Source organism: Heteronotia binoei, chromosome 19 (assembly GCF_032191835.1).
Source record: "Heteronotia binoei isolate CCM8104 ecotype False Entrance Well chromosome 19, APGP_CSIRO_Hbin_v1, whole genome shotgun sequence".
NCBI classification, from domain to species: Eukaryota; Metazoa; Chordata; class Lepidosauria; order Squamata; family Gekkonidae; genus Heteronotia; species Heteronotia binoei.
The window spans coordinates 13,746,374-13,760,633 of record NC_083241.1 but is presented as its reverse complement, the minus strand read 5'-3'; the positions used below and the strand labels follow the sequence as shown (position 1 = coordinate 13,760,633).

The 14,260-nt window shown below is 47.1% G+C and overlaps 1 protein-coding gene across 1 annotated transcript in view; it reads left to right on the top strand.

Annotated features, from left to right (window-relative positions):
• Positions 1-14,260, top strand: part of PCSK6 (proprotein convertase subtilisin/kexin type 6) — a 183,010-nt gene that overhangs the window by 102,064 nt on the left and 66,686 nt on the right. The window contains exons 10-11 of the mRNA XM_060259949.1: positions 2,698-2,801; positions 9,074-9,191. Coding sequence (XP_060115932.1) covers positions 2,698-2,801; positions 9,074-9,191 — 222 coding nt within the window. The remainder of the gene's footprint in view (positions 1-2,697; positions 2,802-9,073; positions 9,192-14,260) is intronic.

Genomic DNA, 14,260 nt, shown 5'->3' with positions numbered 1-14,260 from the left:
AGCTAAGTCAAAAATGTGTGAGCCAAAGGCTGAAAATCTGTGAGCTAGCTCACACTAGCTCAGCTCAGAGGGAACACTGGTCCTTGGGCCAGTCACACTTCCTGCATAACCTACCTTGCAGGGTGGTTGTTGTTGGGGTGGAATGATGGAGTGGAGAACTATGTCAAAAGCCATTTTGAGCCCCCATTACAGAGTACAACAAGAGCATAAATATAGAAATCAAATCTTTTTTTTCTCCCCACGCTATTCCTTTCTCTGAAACTATACCCACCAACAACTAACAACAATTACCTCACCCAGACCTGGATAGCCCAGGCAAGCCTAATCTCATCAGATCTCGTAAGCTGAGCAGGGCCAATGCTACCAACTACTCGGAAGGGAGACCCCCTTGGAATACCAGAGCCGGAAGCAGGGGCAGGCTTTATTCAGCCACCTCTCTGAATATCCCCCATGCACCAGTAGGAGTCGCTAGAGGTCACCATGACTTCCACACCCAAACACAAAAATACCCCCACCAAAAAAAGAAACTGTTTTCTTCAAACTGCACCCATTTTATGTGGCCCCTTGAGGTCCTGGTCTTCATATTTATTTTATTTGTACATTTGTACATTTATAGCCCGCCCTTTCCCATAAAGGGCTCAGGGCGGATTCCATTTAGCTCAAACATTAAAAACAATAACAACAATAATGTTGTTGCTGTTGTTCATATGTGGCAGAATGTGGTTAATCTTGAGGTGTAAAGAATGGGTTGTGTCATTTCAGGCTGCATTTGGGGGATGGCATTGTTTTAACACTCCCCTACATTTAAAAAAAACAAACGTAGAAATCCAGCAGAGCAGGGTATATTGATGTATTCGCTTTTACACGGAGGAACATAAGAAAGCGGCATCTGCCTCTGGGCTTATCGCCTTGTTTTGCCTCATATGTGTTTACAGAACCAGTCTGGTGTAGTGGCTAAGTGTGCAGACTCTTATTTGGGAGAATCGGGTTTGATTCCCCACTCCTCCACTTGCACCTGCTGGAAAGGCCTTGGGTCAGCCATAGCTCTAAGTGTGCAGACTCTTATTTGGGAGAACCGGGTTTGATTCCCCACTCCTCCACTTGCACCTGCTGGAATGGCCTTGGGTCAGCCATAGTTCTAAGTGTGCGGACTCTTATATGGGAGAACCGGGTTTGATTCCCCACTCCTCCACTTGCACCTGCTGGAATGGCCTTGGGTCAGCCATAGCTCTAAGTGTGCGGACTCTTATTTGGGAGAACCGGGTTTGATTCCCCACTCCTCCACTTGCACCTGCTGGAATGGCCTTGGATCAGCCATAGCTCTAAGTGTGCGGACTCTTATTTGGGAGAACCGGGTTTGATTCCCCACTCCTCCACTTGCATCTGCTGGAATGGCCTTGGGTCAGCCATAGCTTTAAGTGTGCAGACTCTTATTTGGGAGAACCGGGTTTGATTCCCCACTCCTCCACTTGCATTTGCTGGAATGGCCTTGGGTCAGCCATAGCTCTAAGTCTGCAGACTCTTATCTGGGGGAATCGGGTTTGATTCCCCACTCCTCCACTTGCAGCTGCTAGAATGGCCTTGGGTCAGCCATAGCTCTAAGTGTGCGGACTCTTATTTGGAAGAACCAGGTTTGATTCCCTACTCCTCCAGTCGCAGCTGCTGGAATGGCCTTGGGTCAGCCATAGCTTTAAGTGTGCAGACTCTTATCTGGGGGAATTGGGTTTGACTCCCCACTCCTCCACTTGCAGCTGCTAGAATGGCCTTGGGTCAGCCATAGCTCTAAGTGTGCGGACTCTTATTTGGAAGAACCAGGTTTGATTCCCTACTCCTCCAGTCGCAGCTGCTGGAATGGCCTTGGGTCAGCCATAGCTTTAAGTGTGCAGACTCTTTTCTGGGGGAATTGGGTTTGACTCCCCACTCCTCCACTTGCAGCTGCTAGAATGGCCTTGGGTCAGCCATAGCTCTAAGTGTGCGGACTCTTATCTGGGGGAACCGGGTTTGATTCCCCACTCCTCCACTTGCATCTGCTGGAATGGCCTTGGGTCAGCCATAGCTCTCGTAGACGTTGTCCTTGGAAGGGCAGCTTCTGGAAGAGCTCTCTTAGCCCCATCCACCTTACCGGGTGTCTGTTGTGGAGGGGGGGGGGAGGTAAAGGGGATTGTGACTGCTCTGAGATAGGGCAGGATATAAATCCAATATCTTCTTTTGTGTTAAAAAGCCTTTAATGCACCTTGCTGCAATCCTTACAGTAGCCTAGTTAGTTAGACGAGTATTATTGTTTCCATATTGGGTGGGGAGGGGCTGAGACTTAGGGCAAGAAGCTTTCATGAAGCTACCAAGTCAGTTTATGGCAGAGGTGTAATTTGAACTGGGGATCTTCCAGCTCGAAGTGTATTTCCAAAGCAGATATGACCTTCTAAGTCCGGTGGTCGTGGGAAGGTATAACTCTGCTTAGGAGTGCTTTGTGAGTCACTTAACCAATGAAGAGGCAGGTCACTCTAGTTCCTAACTTGAAAAGTTTTTCATGAAGCTGCTATCATAAGCAAAACCCCAAACTGATGACCATGTTTAAGGGTTTTTCTGCTGGGAATTGCTCCTTTTGGGGGGCTGTTTCGAAATCCCATCATTGGCATAGCCACGTTTTGCTGTCAAATGTTTATTGTAACCTGCCTCCCTTTCTCCCTTTGTGCTTAGCCCCTTGCTAACCTGGCGAGACGTTCAGCACTTGCTTGTTAAAACATCTAGACCAGTACATCTCTTAGCCCCAGACTGGAAAACGAATGGTGCCGGACGGAAAGGTAAGGCCAATGTGCAGACGCATTCGGCAAGGGTTAGTTGCCTAGAAATGGTCATGGATTGGTTAAAATGGAAAGCTGCATGTAGCAAAGAGGGAAGGCAGTGGAGGTTATTAGAGGGTGTTCTTAACAGAAAAGTTGATGAGTCTCATTCACTTTGAAAGTTTGCATTTCTTTTAGGGTTTCACCACACTCAGGGTGAAACTGCAGTGGTCTTTTTTCCCCCCTTGACCATATTTAACAGAATTCAATAGCATTATAAAATAGCAGTTTAAAACTGACACTTTTCCGGACCTCAGTGGCGTATTAAATGGCGAGAAAACAGCACAGAACCGGAAAGCAACGTAAAAGGAACAAAAGGGAAATTTGGTGAAGAAAATAAGAGGAATGAAAATGGTCTTCCTGCTGTGCATGGAAATTAAGACACTAATACATACTGGTATATTGCAAAAAATGCTTTTAATAGGAATCCATGGAGACGTTCGCTGTCCACTTGCTGTCTTAAAACTTCAACACTTCGGAGTACTAAAAAAGAAATTAATAAAGGACTTTAGAGCTCTTATCATACCCATTTTAATGTCAATTGTAAGGTCAACCCATACTTAAAAACAGCCTGTAAGGTCAGTTTTCAGGCTCGGGCAGACTGGAGATCATTACGTCCCTGCCCATTCACAAGATGCCATTTTTATGCTTGGCAAACCTCTGTTTGCCTCAGAGACATGGAAGGAAGGGAGGACTTGACTTTCAGACACTGAACATGTATCGTGTTGTATGGAGCACTAGGTTGGTTCGTTGTCTGACTCCTGACAATTTGTCTCTGGTGATTGTCCAGTTGTTGGAGGTGTAGGAAGAAAAAGATATTGGATTTATATCCCGCCCTTCACTCTGAATCTCAGAGTGGCTTACAATCTCCTTTTTACCTTTCTCCCCCCTCAACAGACACCCGGTGAGGTAGGTGGGAGTGAGAGGGTTCTCACAGCAGCTGCCCTTTCAAGGACAGCCCTTCCTACGAGAGCTATGGCTGACCCAAGGCCATTCCAGCAGCTGCAAGTGGAGGAGCGGGGAATCAAACCCGGTTCTCCCAGATAAGAGTCCACACACTTAACCACTGCACTGAACTGGCTCTGAGAAACATATAAAGCTGCCTTATGCAGAGTTGGAATGTTGGTCCCTTAGTTCAGCATTCTGCTGGGCATCAGCTCTTTGGAGTCTCAAAGCGAGGAAGGTCTTTCCAGACACCTGCTACCCCACACAGAGACGGTGCCAGGAACTGAAACTGGGACATGTGTTTTTTCACTGAGCCACAGCCCCTCCCCAAAGTAGTGGCTCAGTTGAATGCCATTAGCCCCCCATCTGGGTCATATTATTTTGCTTGTAGACAAGGGAGTTAGGTAATCCCCCTTTGCTGCCTGCAGTTTTTTCTTCTTTGTTGCATTTCTGTTGCTCTTGCCTTTCAAGCAGGCAAGCAAAACTTTTTTTCTTTGCAGCTTTGGGCTCTGTTTTTTTTCCAGTGACTCCTGGGTACTGCAGGAAGGGAACAGAATCTGCTTGAAAGAGTGCCTGGTCAGCCTTTATGATCTATCTAGCGTGTTTTTCAGTCCGGTTCATTCTTTTGTTGAATTTGCCGCTTGCCTCAACAGGTCACTTTTTGATTTTAACGGAAAACTCACCAGTTTGGTGTGGTGGTTAAGAGCAAGAACTCTAATCTGGGGGGAAATGGTTTTGATTCCTCACTCCTTCACATGCAACTGCTTGGGATGACCTTGAGTCAGTCACGGTTCTTGAAAGAGCTGCTTTCTCAAGAGCAGTTCTCGAAAGAGCTCTCGGCCCCACCTACCTCAGGGTGACTGTTGTGAGGAGGAGAAGGGAAAGGAGATTGTAAGCTGCTCTGAGACTCCTTCGGGTAGTGAAGGGGGGTGGGGGTTAAATCCAATCTCCTCCTCCTCCTCTGTTTCTTATCTGTTTCTAGAGCCAGTTTGGTGCAGTGGTTAAGTGTGCGGACTCTTATCTGAGAGAACCGGGTTTGACTCCCCACTCTTCCACTTGCAGCTGCTGGGATGGCCTGGGGTCAGCCACTGCTCTGGCAGAGAATGTCCTTTAAAGGGCAGCTGCTGTGAGAAGGTAAAGGAGATTGTAAGCTGCTCTGAGGCTCTGATTCAGAGAGAAGGGCGGGGTATAAATTGATGGTCGTCTTCTTCTTCTTCTTCTTCTTCTTCTTCTTCTTCTTCTTCTTCTTCTTCTTCTTCTTCTTCTTCTTCTTCTTCTTCTTCTTCTTCTTCTTCTTCTTCTTCTTCTTCTTCTTCTTCTTCTTCTTCTTCTTCTTCCCATTGTGAAAGTGATACTTCTTCCCTTCCTTGCAGCCTCTCACTAGTCTGACCTCTATGGGAGAGCCAGTTTGGTGTAGTGGTTAAGTGCGCGGGCTCTTATCTGGGAGAACCGGGTTTGATTCCCCCACTCCTCCACTTGCAGCTGTTGGAATGGCCTTGGGTCAGCCATAGCTCTGGCAGAGAATGTCCTTGAAAGGGCAGCTGCTGTGAGAGCCCTCTCCAGCCCCACCCACCTCACAGGGTGTCTGTTGTGGGGGAGGAAGGTAAAGGAGATTGTAAGCTGCTCTGAGATTCGGAGTGGAGGATGGGATATAAATCCAATATCTTCTTCTTCGTCTTCTTCTTCTTATTATTATTATTAAGTTGGAGGAGAGTGGGAAACAATGGGATGGGAGGGCAGATGGGGAGTCTCCCCTTCCAAGATGCTAGAATTTCTTAGGGGCTTGTGTGGCCTTCAACTTTCCATACTTTTGAGCAGGGCTTTTTTTGTAGCATTCAAACTCCTTTGAATATTTTTTTTATTTAGATTTGTATCCTGCCCGCCCCTTCCAGGCTCAGGGCGGCTAACAACATTTTAAAAATCAATGAATCAGCTTAAAAACTACATAATAAAACAACAATATACAGAGCTACAGAACTATTTGGCCACACACCCCTGATGTAGCCAATCCTCCAAGAACTCCTTGGAGCTTTTATTACAGGACCTGCTGTAAGCTCTTGGAGGATTGGCTACATCAGGGGTGTGTGGCCTAATATGCAAAGGAGTTCCTGATTAAAAAAAAAAAAGCTCTTGTTTTGAGGCATTTCATACAGAATTTACAAAACTGATCTTAAAAACCAAAGCAAGTTACAGCCATGCTATATGTCTAAAAAGTTTCCTCCACTATCTTAAGATCAAATAAAGAAAACCGCATCGCTTTGGAGCAGACAACTTGAGCTGGAAAACCCCTTGACTAGCTAAGGAGACCTGGTTCTACAGGTCAAAGGGCCTGGACAAGAAAATGCTACTCTGAGAACTCATGTATATACAGGACGAAGGGGATCTTTTCATTTTAACTGGCATTCTGCTGCCCTCAACATTCTGCATCCCTTGGAGGGCAGTGCGCTTAGTCAGTCCTCATCAGTATAATTCACAGGGGGGGAGCAAGGTGTCTTTAATTTAGAAAGTTAATAAGTCCCCCAAATATGTAGCAACCTTTGTGGGTGATCTGCTTTTCCCTCCAGCTTTCATAGTGGGCACTAGCAACTAACTTTTCTATTAGTTGTAGTAATTTATCTCTTCTTCCCCCCCACTCCTCCCCCACACCCTCTGCGCTCGCAGGATTAAGGTATAAATCCAAATCAATATCCTCCCAAGTTTTCTGAGCCTGGAGTGCTCCCATATCCATTTCAAAAAGCTTTCTCTTACCAGCCCTGAAGACCTGCCAAGCCATAGTTATTGGCTGTTCTGAGATTTGATAATCCCCTTTGAATCCTTTTTTATCAATGGGTATTTGCGAGCTCTTGTCTGTTTCAGCAGGCGAGATCTGAGCACCAGCGAAAGATGCCAAGGAAAGGAGTTTGGGAGGAAGGCTGTGCATTAGAAGGCAGCGAGATCTGAGAAATTCCTGCTTTAATATTGGCTGCGCTAGAGGTGACAAAACATTGTCAAGGTTTAGAACAAGCCCTCTTCAGAATTAAATTTTGTCTCTCACATTAGCTTTCGGAGACCTGACTGTAATCCTCTTTTGTAACAACTAATGCTTTTGAAAAAGAAGCCTCTGTAGATTCTGGATTGCCATCCTCCTAGAAAGAGAGGCATTGGGGGGGGGGGGGAATTGGGGGGGGGGGTGGCAGCGTGCTAAAAGAGGAACCATATGCGAATCTAGGGTTGCACACATTGTAATTTGTTTTTCTGTTTATTAATTTGCCTTGTTTGTGGCCCACCTTTCTCACATGAGATTCAAAGGAGATAACAAAAAATAATGCGATCAGATAGCATATGAGAGCCAGCATTTTCCAACATGGGGTGGCCAAACTTGCTTAATGTAGGAGCCACATAGAATAAACATCAGATGTTTGAGAGCTGCAAGACGGTTGGAAGGAAGGAAGGAAAAACTGAAAGCGGTGGAAAGAAGGCAAATAGGCAGGGAGGAAGAGGTGGAAAGAAAGCAGCTTGAAATGCATTCTCCAAACCGCTGGCTGGCTTGGCTTGTAGACATGATTTAGAGTCAAATGCCTTCTCCAAGCTGGCCAACGGGGTGGTAGGGGCTTTGAAAGCCACACAATATGTGTGAAAGAACCACGTGTGGCTCCCGAGTCACAGTTCGGCCACGCCTGGTCTAGTAGTTAGAGTGTCAAGCTGGGATCTGGGAGACCCAGGTTCAAATCCCTACTCTGCCATTCAAACTCGCTTGGTGTTCTTTGGCCAGTCACACACTTTCAACCTAGCACAAGTGTTTGTATAATTGTGGAAGAGTGATCCACCCCTACTCAGTTTGCGCTTGAATTTAGAATTCCCTCTGTGGTGTCGTAAAGAGAGTTACACCCTCTAAGCCTAGTGACTTCAGTAGACTTCTGTAACTCTGTTTGGGATGGCACTGTGGGCTTAAGACATGCATGAAACAATTGTTTGCTTAACCCTTCTGCTACATGACTTCAGAAGATCCAGTTCTTCAGAAGTTTCTTTAATTTTGAGTATTAAAATAATGCTCAACGATTCGCATAGAGTTTTTAGCATTCAGAGCACTTCACATACATTATCTTGCAATCCTTTTAACAGCCCTGTAAGGTAGGGTGTAGGTAGGATCCCCGTGGTGCAGAGTGGTAAAGCTGCAGTACTACAATCCGAGTTCTCTGCTCATGACCTGAGTTCGATCCCGGCAAAAGCTGGCTTCAGTTAGCCAGCTCAAATTTCACTCAGCCTTCCATCCTTTCAAGGTTGGTAAAATGAGTACCCAGCTTGCTGTGGGTGGAAAGTGTAGATGACTGGGAAAGGCAATAGCAAACGACCCCATAAAAAGTCTGCCGTGAAAAAGTCGTGATGCGACCCAGAGTCGGAAACGACTGGTGCTTGCACAAGGGACTACCTTTACCTTTTTAAAGTAGGCTAGTATCATTGTACGGACCCCGTGGTAAAGCTGCAGTACTGCAGTCGGAGCCCTCTGCTCATGAGTCATGACCTGAGTTTGATCCCAGTGGAAGCTGGTTCAGATAGCTGGCTCCAGGTTGACTCAGCCTTCCATCCTTCCAAGGCCAGTAAAATGAATCCCCAGCTTGCTGGGGGGAAAGTGTAGATGACTGGGGAAGGCAATGGCAAACCACCCCATGAAAAAGTCTGCCGTGAAAATGTTCTGAAAGCAACGTCACCCCAGAGTTGAAAATGACTGGTGCTTGCACAGGGGACTACCTTTACCTTTAGTATCATTGTGCCCATATTTCAGATGAAGGTGTGAGGCTAAGAGAAGATTCTGACCCTAAGGCCATTTAGCAAGTTCATGTCAGAAGTAAAATTTGCATCGGGTTCCTTCGATTGTTTAGCCACTGTGATATACTGCCTGTTGGAAAGCCATGCATGTCTTGAAATAAAAAATGATGACAGTTCAAAAGCCTGTGCAGCCAGACTAAAATCAGCAAGCGTGTGAATGGAGTTCCATGAATATGCCTCCACAATCCATTATCTGTGAAGTTCTCTGTTGAGTGTGTTTAGTTCTGATGCTTAATGGTATTTTCTCAAGAGAGAAAGAGAGCAATTTTTAAAAGGTTTCCTGAAGTGTACTGGTTGCAACACAGAGCAATACAGATTGTTCCACTAGGAACAACAGTTTCTTTTGTTTTATGCCTCTTGAAAACTATAATGCAAAGCACCATAAATATGTAAATAACCTTCTGAGCGGTGGGGATCGTTTCTTCTTTAATAAACAAATGGATCTTTGAGTCAATGGTGTGGTGTTTTGTTTTGTTTTCCAGTTAGCCATCTGTATGGTTTTGGCCTGGTGGATGCTGAAGCGCTTGTTGTGGAAGCCAAAAAGTGGAAGACCGTCCCCACTCAACACGTTTGTGTTGGAGCATCCAATAAGCGACCTTGGTGAGTGTTCATGGGCTTGAGACCTTTTTGTTGGTTCCCTCGTATCTATACAACTTTGTTTGGGACGACTAAAAGTTCATTACTAATTCCCCCTCCCTCCCCAAGCATTCTGGATATTTTTCTTCATTTAAATAGATTACATTTATTCATATATGAAAATTCTGCATTTTGCAGTCTACATTCAAATATCATAAAGTAACCGAGCAACAATCTTATTGCAGGTAAATACCGCTAACATAATATTTCAGATAAAACTATGTAATATTTTAAAAGGTTCATGACTGCAGTTACACTTTCAACTATAATCTACTTTCATATAATTTAAAAATAGATCGGAGTAATATGGATTGATCGGCAGTATATCATGTTCAACAAGGTGTGTGACTATTGGGAGATCTGCACAAATGCATCGCAGTGCTTCCCGGGATCAGTTGAGAAATATTGATTTATCATCTTACCTAATATAAAGTGGTCCCATAAGCATTCTGGATATTTGGTGATATGGACTTCAAGTGCTTAATGTGTTGCCCAGTTAGACATATACGAGACCCAAGAGCTAGTGTGACATGGTCGTTAGAGAGGCAATTCCCTGCTATGGTGCCCCAACACAGCCTTAGTGTCTCTCTGACCAATTTTGTCAGATCTCAAAAGCTAAGCAGGGCCGACTCTGGAAAGTACTTGGATGGGAGACCTCCAGAGAATACCAGAGTTGGGAGGCAGGGGCAGGCTGTATCAAGCCACTTTTCTGAATGATCTCCATGCCCCAAAAGGAGTCGCAAGAGATTGCCGTGACTTCCAGGCCCAGGTACACATGCGCACACAAAATGAAAAAAAAAAAAACCAAAATAATAACAACAACCAGGGGTGGAATTCTAGCAGGAGCAACTTTGCATATTAGGCCATACACCCCTGATGTATCCAATCCTCTAAGACGGGGTGGCCAACGGTAGCTCTCCAGATGTTTTTTTGCCTACAACTCTCATCAGCCCCAACCAGCATGGCCAATGGCTGGGGCTGATGGGAGTTATAGGCAAAAAACATTGGAGAGCTACCATTGGCCACCCCTGCTCTAAGAACTTACAAAAAAGAGCCTTGTAAGCTCTTGGAGGATTGGCTACATCAGGGGCTACATCAGCTTACAAGGCTCTTTTTTGTTAGCTCTTAGAGGATTGACTACTTCAGGGGTGTGTGGCCTAATATGCAAAGGAGCTCCTGCTAGAATGCCACTCTTGACAACAACAGCAACAATAATAGAGGGCCTTAGTGCCTGCCCATGCATTTTCTTGTGCCCACTAGCTTCTCTCCAACACCCGGAACAGTTCTGCTGGCCTCCACTGTACAGACACAATGGTGGCTGAAAAGTGTTATTTCTTTGGCACTATTGCTGCCCCCAAAGCAGGCCTCAGATTCAGTGGGAGCTCACAGGAGCACAGCTCCTGAACCTTTCTGAGAGTTCCACCTACTCTTTCTGAGAGTTCCACCTCCTTGTCCATTGAATAGTATTGTAGCTGCATAACAATCCTTGGATGAGCTCCACCACCTATTTTTCTACGAAACGACCTCTGCCCCAAAGTATGCTTTAAAATGAGCTTTCCCCGGTGTCTCGTCAGATTTGTCCCAAGTCTTCTTCCACTGTGACTCTAGCTGGCTCCTTTATCTTTTCATCTCCTCCAGCCTCTCAGTAAGCCAAGGGGCTACTTGGGCTCTAACAGCTGAGAGGGTGCCTTGTTGGTCTTCCAGGGAAACTGGTTGACCACTTTTTGGAACAGGATACTGGACTAGATAGACCACTGGTCTGATCTAGCAGACCTATTCTGTAGGACTGGATTCAATCAGTGCCTGCTTTGCTGGGTTTCCATGGGTTTCTTTGGAAGAAGCGCTAAATCGTCCAGTCAAGAAGTTGTTGTGTAATTGCTTTGGTTCGGTTACATCTGCGGGCTTGTTCCTTGTGGGTCTAAACATATTCTGAAATCTTTTCCAGCCTTAAAAAAAGCTTTGGGGGGGGCAGGCATAAGTCCAATTTGTGCTGGTGTGAGTTGGCCTGGCTTTCATGTTGACAAGTGGTTTGAATTACCAAACTGCATAAACTTTTCCTGAACTCGGAGGATGGCTGGAAGTCTGTTTAGCCATGCCTTGATGTGTGTTCCCCTGCTTGGCAAACAACCTCCCTCCATGCTTTCTCTCATCTGGGACTGGGTACAACAGAAAAATATGTGCTGTTTAGATAAAGCCAAAGGGGACACCAGTTTCTTTGAGTGGTGCTTTTTTGTGGCTGTGACCTAAGTGAACCCGACAGGTTGGAGCGGAACAAACAGGTGCAGGGTGTCCCATCGACATTGAACCTGTTTGCACCTGCGGAATTTTGAGAACCACTGGTGGGTTCTACCACAAAATGGCTGTCTTATAAATTGGAAGAAGAAAACATTGGATTTTGATTCCGCCCTCCACTCAGAGTCTCAGAGTGGCTTACAATCTCCTTTATCTTCTCCCCCCACAACAGGCACCCTGTGAGGTGGGTGGGGCTGAGAAGGCTCTCACAGCAGCTGCCCTTTCAAGGACAACTCCTACAAGAGCTATGGCTGACCCAAGGCCATTCCAGCAGCTGCAAGTGGAGGAGTGGGGAATCAAACCCGGTTCTCCCAGATAAGAGTCTATGCACTTAACCACAACATCAAACTGTCTCTCATGTGCAACCAACCACAAAATGGCTGCCATGGGCTGCTTGGGGCCAGTCATTTGGGAGGTTATGGCTTTAAAGGGGTGTTGTCTACAAATGCTTCCTGGGTTCTGTTGCACCTCCTGCTCTAATGGTGTAAAGCAAAACCAACAATGAAAACTCCCAAGGTTCATGTAAAGTGTTGCCTTCTCTGTGACTGGCTCTTTGCTTTGGGGAAGAGGGAAGCGGACACCAGGAAGCACATTTGCGAGCAACACAGTACACGTGGGCACAGCATCGAATATGATGGAATTACAACCACCCTACATTCATAGACCTTAACATTTATATAATGCCACTCAGGGCTGGCGCTGGGGGTTTTGCCGTCCCAGGCAAGGTCCTGCCCCCGCCTTCCAGTGGGGGAGGGCCCCCAGCACTGGCCCAAATTGGAGGAGCCCTCCGTGCAAATGCTGCCCTCCCCTCAACCTTCCCGGAGCCCTCTGTGCAAACGCCCCCCTCCTCTCAACCTTCCCAGAGCCCTCTGTGAAAACGCCCCCCTCCCCTCAACCTTCCCGGAGCCCTCCATGCAAACGCTCCCCTCCCCTCGACCTTTCCAGAGTCCTCCGTGCAAACGCTCCCCTTCCCCCAACCTTCCCGGAGCCCTTCGTGAAAACGCCCCCCTCCCCTCAACCTTCTCGGGGCCCTCCGTGCAAACGTTCCCCTCCCCTCAACCTTTCCAGAGTCCTCCGTGCAAACGCTCCCCTCCCCCCAACCTTCCCAGAGCCCTCCGTGCAAATGCTCTCCTCCCCTCAAACTTCACGTAGGCCCCCTCCCCATAACCTTCCCGGAGCCCTCCGTGCAAACGCCCCCCTCCCCGACCTTCCTTCGGGACAGGAAAGCTGAGCAGGGCCAGATCACTCGACCCTTTGCTTCCCCAGTGCCCTCTGAGGACGCTGGGGAAGGGAAATGCCACGCTTTCTTGGCTCTGAGGGATCAGTGGAGATCCCTCAGAGCTGAAAAAAAAATGAGACAGAGGCTCAGGGATGGTGTGAGCGGGGAGGGGGCTCCCACTACCACCCCTGCTGGGAGCTGGAGCTTAGGCAATCGCCTAGTTCACCGACTCCCATGCGCTGGCCCTGATGCCACTGGGTGTCCAGTGTATCACACGTCTTTTCTCATATCTTTTACCTTGTAAAAGAGTCAGTTTGGTGTAGTGGTTAAGTGCATAGACTCTTATCTGGGAGAACCGGGTTTGATTCCCCACTCCTCCACTTGCACCTGCTGGAATGACCTTGGGTCAGCCATAGCTCTTGCAGAGCCGTCCTTGAAAGGGTGGCTTCTATGAGAGCTCTCTCAGCCTCACCCACCTCACAGTGTGTCTGTTGTGGGGGAGGAAGATAAAGGAGATTGTGAGCCGCTCTGAGACTCTTGAGATTCAGAGTGGAGGGCGGGATATAAATCTAATATCTTCTTCTTGTAATCAGGAACATTATTCTCCTATTGCAGATGAGGGAATGAAGTTGAGAGAGGACCACTCGGTAAATTCATGTGAGATTTATACTAGGGGAAACGCACTCCTTCAGCCATTATTCTCACCTGTGTCCTTCCAGGGGGGTCTCCAGTAAGAATCTGTAGGATTCAGGTGCTTTAGTCCTCCAGGGGGTAGTATTGTAGCTCTCTGCTCTGCAGGGCTCAGGTGACCCAAGAGTCCCCTCCATCCCATCAAGCGAATGATTTTGCCCTGGCTGCTGTTCCATCCCAGTACTTTCTGGCGCCCAAGGCAAGCTAGGCTGTTATCTACAGAATGTTTTGGAGGTCATGAATGCATAGGGTCACCATAAATCAGAAGTGGCTTGATGGCACAGCACACACACACACACAGGCCAGGTATGGCTGGGGCTGATGGGAGTTGTAGGCAAAAAACATCTGGAGAGGTATCGTTGGCTACTCCTGCCCTACCGTTGGCCACCCCTGCCCTACAGAGAAAAGTGAAATGAACATTCTGTTTAACTTGGCATTCAAAATAAAAAATGTAAATATAAAAGCTGATAAGATGGCGATACTGGATTTATATCCTGCCCTCCACTCCGAATCGCAGTGTCTCAGAGCGGCTCACAATCTCCTTTAACTTCCTCCCCCACAACAGACACCCTGTGAGGTGGGTGGGGCTGAGAGAGTTCTCATAGAAGCCACCCTTTCAAGGACGGCTCTGCAAGAGCTATGGCTGACCCAAGGCCACTCCAGCAGGTGCAAGTGGAGGAGTGGGGAATCAAGCCCGGTTCTCCCAGATAAGAGTCCATGCGCTTAACCACTACCCCAAACTGGCCCCAAAGACCTTGTAAGGCCTTTGAAACCCCTTCGTGTTCCATCATGGCAGCTGTAGATGCTGCTAACACCAAGCTCTAGCCAGTAG